The 14,981-nt window shown below is 41.2% G+C and overlaps 1 protein-coding gene across 4 annotated transcripts in view; it reads right to left on the bottom strand.

The window, feature by feature from the left end:
- rad18 (RAD18 E3 ubiquitin protein ligase) overlaps positions 1 to 13,085 on the bottom strand; it is a 76,656-nt gene extending 63,571 nt beyond the window's left edge. For 3 of the 4 annotated variants that reach the window (XM_024377306.2, XM_024377300.2, XM_024377291.2), the window contains exons 1-5: positions 12,837 to 12,986; positions 12,487 to 12,565; positions 12,276 to 12,337; positions 12,077 to 12,147; positions 5,499 to 5,875 (exon numbers count right to left, since the gene is read on the bottom strand). In XM_024377306.2, the coding sequence (XP_024233074.1) occupies positions 5,499 to 5,875; positions 12,077 to 12,147; positions 12,276 to 12,337; positions 12,487 to 12,565; positions 12,837 to 12,887 (640 nt within the window). In that variant the 5' untranslated portion in view covers positions 12,888 to 12,986. The other variant, XM_024377284.2, reaches the window with a different exon arrangement.
- Positions 13,086 to 14,981: the final 1,896 nt, after the last annotated feature.

The raw sequence follows: 14,981 nt of genomic DNA on the forward strand, positions 1-14,981 counted from the left end.
TTCAACCCTATAAAATAAGAATCCAAGACGAACTGAAATACAGTCAGAAACATGTTGGATCGTTTCACAGCTTTCATTTGCTTGAAACCGGTCAACAAAGTGATGTCATTTGAAAATGTTGCACGGAAATTGAAAAATGTCTTCACTCCACAAATGAAGGAGAAACAAAAGAGATTATTTTATCAATGTCTAGACTGTTGATGCATTCATTCTATCAATCTATAACATTCTGGTGAGCAAGTCATGTATCTATACTGAACAAAAATATCAATGCAACATGCAACAATTTGAAAGATTTTACTGAGTTACAGTTCTTATAAGGAAATCTGTCAATTTACATAGATTCAATAGGCCCTAATCTATGGACTTCACATGAATGGGAAAACAGATATGCGTCGGTTGATTACAGATACCTTTAAAAAAAAAGGTAGGGGCATGGATCAGAAAAACAGTCAATGTCTGGTGTGAACACCATTTACGTCATGCAGCACAACATCTTCTTCGCATAGAGTTGATCAGGCTGTTGATTGTGGAATATTGTCCCACTCTTCTTCAATGGCTGTGCAAAGTCCCTGGATATTGGCAGGAACTGGAACATGCTGTCGTACACGTCAATCCAGAGCATCAGAAAACCGCTCGCCCACACGTCTGCCATCTGCCGGGTACAGTTGAAACCGGGATTAATCCGTGAAGACCACACTTAAACCAGCGTGCCAGTGGCCATCGAAGGTGAAAATTTGCCCACAATGCCAAACTGCAGTCATGTCAAGACCCTGGTGAGGACAACAAGCACGCAGATGAGCTTCCCTGAGAAAGTTTCTGACAGCTTCTGCAAAACTTATTTGGTCGTGCAAACCCACAGTTTCCTCAGCTGTCTGGATGGCTGGTCTCAGACAATCCCACAGGTGAAGAAGCCGGATGTGGATGTCCTGGGCTGGCATGGTTACACGGGATCTGCGGTTGTGAGGCCGGTTGGACGTACTGCCAAATTCTCTAAAACAACGTTGGAGGTGGCTTATGGTAGAGAAATTAACATTAAATTATCTGGCAACAGCTCTACTGGACATTCCTGCAGTCAGCATACCAACTGCACTCTCCTTCAAAACTTGAGACCTCTGTGGCATTGTGTTGTGTGACAAAACTGCACATTTTAGAGTGGCCTTTTATTGTCCCCAGCACAAGGTGTACCTGTGTAGTGATCATGCTGTTTAATAGGTTTCTTGATATCCCACACCTGTCAGGTAGACAGATTATCTTGGCAAAGGAGAATTACTCACTAACAAGGATGATAATATCCTCTACGGGATAGGTGTCCCTAAACCGGGATGGTTGTTGCTAACGTGTGTTAATGTGACCAGAGTGACGTTGTATACAACAGCCAACTGTCTGGGATATAGACATGTCTTCTACGGGTAGACACCTTTTTTCGAACTACGAACTAATTCAACAAATGGAAACTAAAACAACGGTGACTTCAACATGGTGATTCGTAACCGCGATGACCGAAATATTAAAAAATAATTGTAAAAAGCAAAAGTCAATCTCTTCGGTTTGGAATGAAATTCTTACAGCAAACACATTTTCACACAACATTTTAGAGAAACAAGCTTTTTGTGCATATGGAAAATGTTAGGGATCTTTTATTTTAGCTCAGGAAACATGGGATCAACACTTTACATGTTGCGTTTATATTTTTGTTCAGTATAGTTAGACAAATTGATTAACAAATAGCCTACCTAATATCGGAAACGATATGCAGAAAAATAAGAATATTCTGTTTTTTCATGGTTCAGCAGTGGCGGTTGGTGCCGTTTAAGGCATTTTTAAAGGCATTTTTTATTGTTTTTATGAGCATGGCCTATTACAGCATATTGGATGACTGTCATTCATATTCCATTGACCCGGCTTAATGTAATATCGATAGGTTTAGGCTACTAGATGATACTCTAATTTCCCCTATACCCATCATGAGGTTGCTACAACCTAGCCTATGAATGAATGTTTACAACGTAGATCAAGAGAAATTTGAGTAATCAAGGTGGCAGACAGTGACACATTCAATATCGCCTTGCACACTTTCCTGTATCTAGCTGATCTAGGGTGTAGTCATTAGTCCAACAGTTGCAAACAAGAATTTATACAAATGCAGGTATGTTTATCTCCGTTCCATTGTATAATTCCTTCTCGCAAGCTACTCGCTCTCCTACTCTCACCTCTTCCATTCGCTTGTGGGCTTCAGTGCACAACAAATACATCAGCTATCTGTGACCAGGTGAAAAAACCTTTCCAAGCCAAACCTTCACATCATAACCGCTACACACACAGCCTACATTGTTGTCACCATATTAGCAGATGTCATACCCAACATAGCTACTAGAACTAAATCATTAGTAAACCCGCTACAATCATGCAGTACAGTGTACAGTCAGCAAGCAGATTAGCAGTTACACCGGCAGGCCCCGGTGGCAATAAATTATTAAAACCAAAAGCTACCAGAGTTGTATTTTTTCCACTTTCACTTAGCCAGCTAGCTAACATAGCATCCCTCTTGGTTTGAGCAAGGTGTTTGAGCAAGCTAAACTAGCTAGCTGCATTTGCAAACTAAGTGAAGCTCTCTCTCGCTTCTTCAATCTAGCTTTCCACTGTGTTACCCTACAGAGTACTGTTGAGGCTACTGTTTCAATTATTTGGTGAAGTGAATATATTTAGCATAGTTTTATCTAAAAGGGATAACTTGAATGTTTTATTATTAGACATTTTATGAAATTCACTGAAAAGTATGGTCCTCCCCTTCCTCCTCTGAGGAGCTTCCCCTGAAATACAGGGATACTCAGGAGTGGGATATCAAAGGTGCATGTAAGGGCCCTATAAAATATGTTGTTTTCTTTTTTTACATTAAATTTTTCCCTAAATTGTTTTCTCTGTTTAGTTTTCCAGGTATCTGTTCTCCGCTCTCAAAAATCATACTTTTTTAAATAGAAAAAACACTAAATTGGATGTTCCAAGTCCATAACAATGGTTAAACTGGAGACCACTTGAGGTCTGGTAAAAAAAAGATATACAGTGGGGCAAAAAAGTATTTAGTCAGCCACCAATTGTGCAAGTTCTCCCACTTAAAAAGATGAGGCCTGTAATTTTCATCATAGGTACACTTCAACTATGACAGACAAAATGAGGGGGAAAAATCCAGAAAATCACATTGTAGGATTTTTAATGAATTTATTTGCAAATTATGGTGGAAAGTAAGTATTTGGTCACCTACAAACAAGCAAGATTTCTGGCTCTCACAGACCTGTAACTTATTCTTTAAGAGGCTCCTCTGTCCTCCACTCATTACCTGTATTAATGGCACCTGTTTGAACTTGTTATCAGTATAAAAGACACCTGTCCACAACCTCAAACAGTCACACTCCAAACTCCACTATGACCAAAGAGCTGTCAAAGGACACCAGAAACAAAATTGTAGACCTGCACCAGGCTGGGAAGACTGAATCTGCAATAGGTAAGCAGCTTAGTTTGAAGAAATCAACTGTGGGAGCAATTATTAGGAAATGGAAGACATACAAGACTACTGATAATCTCCCTCGATCTGGTGCTCCACGCAAGATCTCACCCCGTGAGGTCAAAATGATCACAAGCAAAAATCCCAGAACCACATGGGGGGACCTAGTGAATGACCTGCAGAGAGCTAGGACCAAAGTAACAAAGCCTACCATCAGTAACACACTACGCCACCAGGGACTCAAATCCTGCAGTGCCAGACGTGTCCCCCTGCTTAAGCCAGTACATGTCCAGGCCCGTCTGAAGTTTGCTAGAGAGCATTTGGATGACCCAGAAGAAGATTGGGAGAATGTCATATGGTCAGATGAAACCAAAATATAACTTTTTGGTAAAAACTCAACTCGTCGTGTTTGGAGGACAAAGAATGCTGAGTTGCATCCAAAGAACACCATACCTACTGTGAAGCATGGGGTTGGAAACATCATGCTTTGGGTCTGTTTTTCTGCAAAGGGACCAGGACAACTGATCTGTATAAAGGAAAGAATGGGGCCATGTATCGTGAGATTTTGAGTGAAAACCTCCTTCAATCAGCAAGGGCATTGAAGATGAAACGTGGCTGGGTCTTTCAGCATGACAATGATCCCAAACACACCGCTAGGGCAACAAAGGAGTGGCTTCGTAAGAAGCATTTCACGGTCCTGGAGTGGCCTAGCCAGTCTCCAGATCTCAACCCCATAGAAAATCTTTGGAGGGAGTTGAAAGTCCGTGTTTCCCAGCAAAAGCCCCAAAACATCACTGCTCTAGAGGAGATCTGCATGGAGGAATGGGCCAAAATACCAGCAACAGTGTGTGAAAACCTTGTGAAGACTTACAGAAAACGTTTGACCTCTGTCATTGCCAACAAAGGGTATATAACAAAGTATTGAGAAAAAGTTTATTTTCCACCATAATTTGCAAATAAATTCATTAAAAATCCTACAATGTGACTTTCTGGATTTTTTTTTTCTTATTTTGTCTCTCATAGTTGAAGTGTACCTATGATGAAAATTACAAATTAAAATAATCTTTTTAAGTGGGAGAACTTGCACAATTGGTGGCTGACTAAATAATTTTTTGCCCCACTGTATATATATATTTTGGGTGAAGTTACCCTTTAATTCCAGTGCTTACCTAGCAAGAGGCTATTGTTTAACCGTGTTTTTGTAGCGCACATGTGATGGTAGAGTTAAATACCCACTGGTTTGATGCAAATAATCATGATATCATTCTGCCAGGTAAGCATAGGCTACTTTGTACAGTAGTTAACATTTACATCAAGAAGGTTTTTGGGAATACCTTTCCATCTACCAGAAGACTTTTCATTTGCATCATCCCTAACGGCTACACAAAGTGTATGCGCACCGCACATACAGATGGGGATTTCTCATTGCCTCTTCGGAAAGATGCAGGAAATACAAATCACTGATGAATTCTGTTCAGGTCTCTTGATAACTTGGACAAATTAATAAATGCTCAATACTTTTAGTTGATTCCCTACTAAATTCAATACATTTTTAAATATTGTTGAATTCCTTTTCATGTCTGGATTCCTTGATTCTGTCTGTGTTCTCCGTATCGCATATTTTATAGGACCCTAATGCATGTAAACAGTTTATCCTGAATAAGACCTTAATCGGGATATGAGCTATTATTCAGAATACTGTGTGCATGTAAACGTGGTCATTGTGAAATGGCCACTGTTCCATGTAGCATTGAAATCATCCATCATTTTAAATTGACATGAATATTCTATGCAGCTAGTACAATGAAAAAAAGTACAACTAACATTGCTTTCCCATTTTAAGCATAGGCCCATATGCATTAGAAATACTGTGTTTTGGCAGCCAAGTCTTCCTCAAATTCTAAATGTTCTAGTGGAAAATATCATTTGTCTCTCCACACCACACACACACACACACAAGACTTCCTGGAGACTCCTTCCTGGAGACAGGCCTTACCTTTAACTACAGGATTCATGTCCTGTGACGTGGACGGCGAGTCAGCCAGAGACGACAGCCCTGTCATGGAGATGTCCATCTTCTCAATCTTCACAGACACCAGCACCTGGGCCGGTATCTCCTCCTCCATGGGATCCTCATTCACAGAGACCTGATGACCAGGGTCTACTTTCACAGTTTGTGTATGAAGTGCTGGCGGGGCCTCTGTAGTGAGAGATGATGTGGAAGTGATTGGCCCCTTCTGGAAAAAGTGACTGAGGATGGAGCCATTCTTCTTGGGGCCCCTGGTCTGACTGTGTGTTTTACACTTGACAGTAGAGGCTGGGGTCTTCGGGGATAATGGAGGCGAGTCGAAATTAGCTTTTGACAACTTCTGCCTGGGATAAGCAGGCGGGAGAAAAGAACATTAGAACTTTAGTGTGAGACTGAAGAAATACAATGAGTTGGTCACAACAGAGGAACAAGAGGACAGAGCTGACATATCCTCCAGGTCTAAGTAGTCTGATAAAATGCATTGACTATTCCACACAGATATGCACACCAACCAAAAATGACACACACACAGTGACAGTGAAACAAACGCTCACTAATTTACTAAACAAAAACAGGCGCATGCAGACTCTCTAGAGAAGGAAAGGTTTGGGGCCCACTGGAAATAGGAGAGGGTTATCTGCCAATAAATGCTGCTGACAGTAATGTGAGCCCCTTGACGTAAACTGCACATGTCCAATTATCTCGCACTTTCTTGCGGAGCGAGAACGAGTCGGCCACAATCTTGGAAATGTGGAAAGCAAACAAATAGAGCTGGTAGCTGCAGAGCCATTACTGGGCCATAAAGTGGAATCAATGAGGTGTGCAATGCTCTGCTTTCCATATTGAAACCAATTTATTTGTCTTCGCTCTGAGCATTAGAGCAGGTTACAGCACACGCAAGGCAGCCAGCACCTTCACAGCACACACCATGCAGTGTAGGAAAGGCCATAAAACTCCCACTCGGACAGGTGCTCAGCTGCTCCCAGTACCTTACGCCCTGCCTCTATCAGTAAATATAAAGCCACAGGTAATATTATGCACATCCAGTCTAAATGAAATGCACTTAATGAAGAGGTGGCGGTCTGGTGGGCAGTAATATTTGACATGTATATACAGTATACTGTATATACTCACTCCTTCAAATGCTCTCATGTCATCTGAAAAACACATCTAGTGGCAGTAACACTATCACGTAAAGCAGCCAGGGTATCAGGAGGGCATCTTGTGCTTTGAGGAGCCGAAGGCTCCACTCTCAGTGTTTACCCTCTATTATATTCTAATGAATAAAAACATTTTAAGCTAATTTCCTGCAATTCTACACATTCTGCAATGACTTATGCCATGTTAATAATGATACCGGAGTGAGAGTGACTAACAAAATCAATGGAGGCTCTGTGAAGATCAGGACCCCTGGGCACGTGCTCTGCATGCCCCGGGCTGTATTCAGCCATGATTACTACAAGTTTAGATAACTGGCTAGACTAACTTCGCAATCTAAAAAGTATTAGTTGACATGGCCAAGTAAGTGAATGGCAATGACTGACATAACAAGAGAAAAACTGCTGATGCACAACCAAATTTCGAAATTGCACTTTGTGTATACTACTATTCTAACAGTAAATTAAGAGCCCGACTGGACATGTCACGCAATCCACCAACTGACGTTTCTTTGGTTTCATGGAAAAATTCCAACATTTAGCCTAGGCTAATTTTTTAAAATTTAACCAGGTAGGCAAGTTGAGAACAAGTTCTCATTTACAATTGCGACCTGGCCAAGATAAAGCAAAGCAGTTCAACACATACAACAACACAGAGTTACACATGGAGTAAAACAAACATACAGTCAATAATACAGTAGAAAAATAAGTCTACATACAATGTGAGCAAATGAGGTGAGATAAGGGAGGCAAAAAAAGGCCATGGTGGCGAAGTAAATACAATATAGCAAGTAAAACACTGGAATGGTAGATTTGCAAAGTAGAGATAGAAATAATGGGGTGCAAAGGAGCTAAATAAATAAATAAATACAGTAGGGGGAGAGTTGTTAGTTGTTTGGGCTAAATTATAGATGGGCTATGTACAGGTGCAGTAATCTGTGAGCTGCTCTGACAGATGGTGCTTAAAGCTAATGAGAGAGATAAGTGTTTCCAGTTTCAGAGATTTTTGTAGTTCGTTCCAGTCATTGGCAGCAGAGAACTGGAAGGAGAGGCGGCCAAAGGAAGAATTGGTTTTGGGGGTGACCAGAGAGATATACCTGCTGGAGCGCGTGCTACAGGTGGGTGCTGCTATGGTGACCAGCGAGCTGATATAAGGGGGGACTTTACCTAGCAGGGTCTTGTAGATGACCTGGAGCCAGTGGGTTTGGCGACGAGTATGAAGCGAGGGCCAGCCAACGAGAGCGTACAGGTCGCAGTGGTGGGTAGTATATGGGGCTTTGGTGACAAAACGGATGGCAATGTGATAGACTGCATTCAATTTATTGAGTAGGGTATTGGAGGCTATTATAAGGCTAAGTATAAATACACACATGCAAACATTGTTTTTTCTAATGATATTAGATTGTTCATTTACCCCTTTAAACCAAAGCAGTAGTGTTTATGTTTGAAAAGTATTGATTACCATGTAAGTTTCACTAATATTAAGCCCACCATGACTTGGTAGGTAGCAGATCAAAGTCAGAATTGAAAGAAGTCCCACCCTTATTCAATAGTAGAAATGCCTCTACACAAACAGACTCCACACACTGCATGCTCCACCTAACCTCATTGCAAGCCATCTTTATGGAGATCATCAAAATGCCAATACTTGGGTTATGTGAGTCGATACAACAGCACGCCACAAAACAAATAATAAGCATAGACTAAATGGGTGCCTTTGTCATTCTTGTATGGCTTCTCTCATTCCAGCATTGGCACGGAGTCAGGAGTCAAACTTTGTAAATACTGCATATGACCAACCTGAATCTCCCCTGGGTTGCCTCACTCAGATCCACTTAGTTACACTCATCCTGCATCTGCTGGACAAAACCCTGGAAGAGTCTGGGCTTTGTCATAATAAACAGCGCACCTCAGAGGGACATTGACTGACTGCCTATTGCCTTCTAATCGGAGTTACATCATAGACCTTTCCTCCACTATTCCATACATCACCCAGTAGGAACATCATTAGCCACCATTTTCAGAGGTTGAAAGATGCTGAGGTTAATCTGCCAAAGTAGAGAATAGTGTAGTTAATAAAACATTAAATCATCTATTCTCTTTGTGCTTGATGACTATTCATAGATTCTAAATTAAGACAGGAAATGGAATAGATTGGAGTTAACTATATCTGTAATTAGATGAGAGAACCAATGAGTTATCTGTGTTATTGGCACAGTGGGCAGCAGTGATGCAAGCACACACACATCTATGTACCTCCATGGCCTTTAGGGAAGAGTGTCGATGTACTGCTTCCCCTACACGAGGTGTGATTTGGTATGTGTTGAGCCCAAGTCACGGAGGAAGGGATGACTTGGAGATAATCTAAGCCTACATGACAGTTTGAACTGATTGCCTGCCTGATTTACTATTCAGAGGCAGAGCGCAGTTCCATTGTGAATAACAACGAAGAGAGGAGACCCATGGTTTGAGGCAGGAATAACCAGTTTCCCAGAGGAAAGGGCATCCTGATAGTTACTAAGAATCCAGGAGATCTGCTCCCTAAACAGGCTGTCACCAGCCACACACAGCAACCATTTACATTAAAAACAACATCCATATAGGGAGGGAAATACATTACTCTAAAGGCCAAAGGAAAGTATTCCATGCTGCTTGGTTTCTTGTTGTCATTTTGTTGACACAACGCTATGCAACTGTCCAAACACAAAGTGGTAGAGAAATGGTCATAACAGCGGGCGTTAGATTAAAGAGCTGATAATAAATAGCAGGCCAGGTCAGAAGCCCCCCCCAAAGGTGAGCGGGGGTCAGCGGCAGGCCGGGAGAGAGGCCAGGATTTTGGGAGCTCATTGATCATGGATGAGCAGACCTGAAGTCACCAGAGGACCGGATAGAGTCAATACAGCCTCCTTAAAGCCGAGAGTCTAATTGCATTTCAACTGTCCCAGGATATTGATTCTAAAGTTGCCAGGCAGCTTCCTGCACACAGAGGAGAAAATGTTACCTACGACAAATTGCATCTCAAGCCCAAAGTATCAAAATAGCTCATAGTTTGCTTTTAGGGTCTGATACTTATGGCCTGCTATCAAGTATCTAGCCTAATAACAACTTATTAAATAACTACATGATCAGTTAGGTAGGCTACTCAGCAAAATGAACACATTTCAGAAAGGACAAAAAGTAGATGAGAGTCAAGACATACAATACAAAGCAAGGACTATGCTATTTGATTGCATCTCAGACAGCAGGGAAATGAACAAATGGGTACTCTGTAAACATCCTGCTTTCTGAGGGTCCAGTCCCCCGTGGTGGTGTACCTCTCTTTCACATGCTCCCTGCTAGACAAACAGGAAATTAAAGGACAGAGGAGAGGGCAGCCACATAAGCCACTCTCTCCAAACCCCGATGGCCATCTGAAATTCCTCGGTTGTAAATTAGAGCTTTCTGAGGGATGACGCCATTCAGATGATTGACGTGAGTGAGCAGCATGGTTTAAACATTGATAACAGCAGCACCGTGAGATCAAGTCTGCTGCCTGCAGCCTCAAATCCTGCCTGGGCAAAAATATTATGTTTTATGCTCACTCATAAAATACTCATAAAACAGTGGACTTATTTACTGGAAACATGCGTGGAATTACTACAGAAGTGCAAATATATTTTATGTGATTGACTCAATATCATGCCATGGACATAGTCTTGTTGACAACAGCATTGCATTGTAGTAAATAGGAAATAATGCAATGCAAAAAACAATATAGCTCAGGTACATTAAATAGAAATCCCCATTTGATTATAAAGGGAAATCCACAATTTAGAGGTGTATTAGTAGCAGGTAAGTAGTAAGATGTTAGATAAAAATGGCTTAAATGTTGTTCACCAGAGGGCAAATTAAAATCTAGTCAATAACAGTGGCATCCCCAGACATGCATTCCTAATCTTTCACATTCATTTTTGTTTCCTGGTATTTTTATGAGGTAAGCTCAAAACAACCTTGGCTTTTTTATGCTTACATCCTCTCCTGTGTTTGTGGGTATGTTTTTGGTGTCCTGTAGTAAATATCCCTTCTGTCGTTTTTATTACTCCATTACTGTCATTCCCAAGGCCAAAGTATGCACAACATTGAATTGACTTGCTCTAACAGTGTTTCCTGCTACTATGGAGGGAAAAGGACATTGTTATCATTCCTTCCATTTTATCCTCAGGATTATCATTCTGAAATGACAACATTTAAAATGGCATCCCCAAACATCGGCACAAAAAGTGTACTAAAAGGCAGTCCTCAAAACCAGTGTTTCCCCAAAGTCGGTCCTGGGGCCCCCCTGGGTGCACTTTTTGGTTTAAGCCCTAGTACTACATAGCTGAATAACATAACAAACTCATCATTAAGCTTTATTTGAATCAGCTGTGTAGTGCTAGGGCAAAAACCAAAACGTGCACCCACAGGGGCTCCAGGACCGAGTTTGGGAAACCCTGCTCAAAACAGCACTTTTGAATGGTTTTGTATACTGACTGTATAAATCATTAGGAACACCTTCTTAAATTTTTAGTTGCACCCCCTTTTGCCCTCAGAACAGCCTCAATTTGTCAGAGTATGGACTCTACAAGGTGTCGAAAGCATTCCACAGGGATGCTGGCCCATGTTGTCTCCAATGCTTCCCATAGTTGTGTCAAGTTGGCTGGATGTCCTTTGGTTGGTGGAACATCGCTGACACACACGGGAAACTGTTGAGCGCAAAAAAAAACAGCAGCGTTGCAGTTCTTGACAGACAAACCGAGGCACCTGGCACCTCCTACCATACCTCCTCTTCAAAGGCACTTAAATATTTTGTCTTGCCCATTCACCCTCTGAATGGCACACATAAACAATCCATGTCTCAATTATCTCAAAGCTTAAAAATCCTTTAACATGTCTCCTCCCCTTCATCTACATTGATTAAGTTGATTTAACAGGTAACATCAATAAGGATCATAGCTTCCAACTGGAATCACCAGGTATGTTTGTCATGGAAAGTTCCTAATGTTTTGTGCACTCAGTCTATATAAGTAATACACATGTATTTGCAAATAATATGCACTTTCAAGCCTTTGATTAACATTTTTCTACAGAGAAAGGAACCTGCCAGCTGGGCTTATGGTATCAGGCATACCCTCAGCCTTCAAAACACTGAGCTTGGTGGCTTTTTCAAAATATACATTTTTGTGGTTTCTCTATAATGAATTAGCATTTCATCTGTCATATAGGTAGGCACAGATGTGCTGCAGGGTCTCTAGTTGCCTGAGGAGATGCCTCTATGTAATATAAGAACGAGAAATAGGATAGATACAGTATGTTTACATTTTATTTTTCTACCGGCATATCATGTAATTATTTCATATACAATACAGGTACCTTGCAGTTTGAAAGTTTGTGACCAGGTCATCCAGTATCCGGTTGTTTCTTAGGTCCTGTTCTGTTGTAGGCTAAAATAGAGAAAAATGCATGCCTGCCTGATTTTGACATATGGAACGCTTAAACAGATTCAATTAAAAAGACAGCTTAATTGTCACAACGATGCAATGCATTCAGTACCATCAGGGATCATACTTACTGAATTACACACTGGACATTGCAACTTGTAGGACATAAATGTTCTTATGCACAAAGAGCAGACTGTAAATAGAAATGTACATAATCAGGTTTGATTATACTGTATTGTTAAGAGACAAGTGGTGCCATCTACACACCAGGCTATAGCTATAACATGGTCTTGAAAACTAACGCTGGATAGTTTGTCTGGGGACTATATCCGGTTAACTTACAGTTGTGAGAGCATTTTGTCATCACTGCGATACTCAGGAACTCAAAACAAATGGGACATCGAAGAAGGGTATCAACATTCTGCATACAGAAAGAATAGTGTCAGTTTGTTGTTCACACTACTGGGTTAGCTAGCTGGCTATTATGAATCATGTTTTAAAAGGCAAAACAATAAAGGCAAGTTAGTTAGCTAACTTGCTGTCTGACAAATATTCTGTACTAACTAACGTTAGCTTGCTATCATGGAGTGTGGGCTATTTTGCGAAAATAGTAATTGTAAGAAGTAGCTAGACTGTAGCTCGATGACGTCGCCGTTAGCTTGTCAATGAGGGAGTTTTGAACTAGCACTTACTTTGAGGCAAGTCAGATTTGGTGGGAAATCCGCTTCATTAAAATTAGCCATGGTGATAGTTCTCTATAAACAGTGGTTAGAAGAACGCATTTAGAAAGAAACTGGGGCTACTAGCTATGTTTCATTGTATAATACCGCACAGATTTATTTTCATACCAAATGCACCCTTCCGGGAGGACCATGTCAATTCCTGTCTCGGTTTGCTCTTCGTGACCAATGGGCACACATAAATGTACCGGTTGGGCGGAGTAGCCCACAAACGTTTGGCCCGTTATTTTATACCACTGTCATTAGACAGAGAAAAGTTGCTATTGGTTTGACCACTGATCCTGCCTGTACTTGTCTTGACTTCATGCATGGTTACTTATCTGTAAAGTGCTTGTCATCCAAATACTTGATATACAGACGGTTTATGTTCCTATGGTTTGCTTCAGAAATTCCACATTACTAGAATGGAAGATAAGCCTCCTCTGTCCCATAGAGATCCTACTAAATTACTAACGGGGCTAATTCATACAAGCCTTAAAAGTTTCAGAATATAAATATCAGCCATATTGGTTTGCCAAGAGGCACATAAAGGACTCTCAGACCATGAGAAACAAGATTATCTGGTCTGATGAAACCAAGATTGAACTCTTTGGCCTGAATGCCAAGCGTCATGTCTGGAGGAAACCTGGCACCATCCCTACGGTGAAGCATGGTGGTGGCAGCAACATTCTGTGTGGGGATATTTTTCAGCAGCAGGGACTGGGAGACTAGTCAGGATCGAGGGAAAGATGAAGGGAAATTGCAAACGATGTAATACATTTTAGAATTAGGCTGTAGCGTAACAAAATGTGCTAAAAGTCAAGAGGTCCAAATACTTTTAAAATGCACTGTATTTAATCTGTTACATGTGTCAAGTCTTGAAATCAGAGATAAACAAATGCACGTGGCATAATACAGTGGCAAGAACAAGTATGTGACACCCTTGGAATTATCTGGATTTCTACATAAATTGGTCAAAAAAATGTGATCTGATCTTCCTCTAAGTCACAACAATAGACAAACTCAGTCTACTTGAACCTTTCTTGTCTATATTGAATACTTCATTTAAACATTCACAGTGTAGGTTGGAAAAAGTATGTGAACCCCTAGGGTAATTACTAATTGTTGACTTGCATAAAGCTGGAAAGGGTTACTGTCACGACTTCCGCCGAAGTCGGTTCCTCTCCTTGTTTGAGCGGCGTTTGGCGGTCGACGTCACCGGCTTTCTAGCCATCGCCAATCCACCTTTCATTTTTCCATTTGTCTTGTCTTGTTTTCCTACACACCTGGTTTCAATTCCCTCAGTAGTTAGAATTGTATATAACCCTCTGTTCCCCCCCATGTCTGTGTGTGGAATTGTTTTGTGTATGTGCACACTAGACTGGTTTGCGCTGGGTTATGTCAACCCATATTGTGTTTAGTGTTCTTAGTGTTCTTAGTGCTGTGTGTTTTGTGTTTTGTTCGCCGAAATAAAAGGCTCCTTTGGCTACCCAACTTCTGCTCTCCTGCACCTGACTCCCTTACAGCCAGTTACGCATACCTAACAGTTACAAAAGTATCTCTAAAAGCCTTGACGTCCAGCAGTCCACGGTAAGACAAATTGTCTATAAATGGAGAAGGTTCAGCACTGTTGCTACTCTCCCTAGGTGTGGCTGTCCTGCAAAGATGACTGCAAGAGCACAGCACAGAATGCTCAATGAGGTTAAGAAGAATCCTAGTGTCAGTTAAAGACTTACAGAAATCTCTGGTACATGCTAACATCTCTGTTGACGAGTCTACGATATGTAAAACACAAAACGAAAATGGTGTTCACGGGAGGACACCATGGAAGAAGCTACTGCTGTCCAAAAAAAACATTGCTGCAAAATATTCTTTGGAGAGATGAAACTACAGTTGAGTTGTTTGGAAGGAACACACAACACTATGTGTGGAGGAAAAAAAGGCACAGCATGCCAACATCAAAATCTCATCCCAACTGTAAAATATGGTGGAGGTAGCATCATGGTTTGGGGCTGCTTTGCTGCCTCAGGGCCTGGACAGCTTGCTATCATCGACGGGAAAATAAATTCCCAAGTTTATCAGGATATTTTGCAGGAGAATGTTAGACTATCTGTCCGC

The sequence above is a fragment of the Oncorhynchus tshawytscha genome, linkage group LG02, assembly GCF_018296145.1.
Source record: "Oncorhynchus tshawytscha isolate Ot180627B linkage group LG02, Otsh_v2.0, whole genome shotgun sequence".
NCBI lineage: Eukaryota > Metazoa > Chordata > Actinopteri > Salmoniformes > Salmonidae > Oncorhynchus > Oncorhynchus tshawytscha.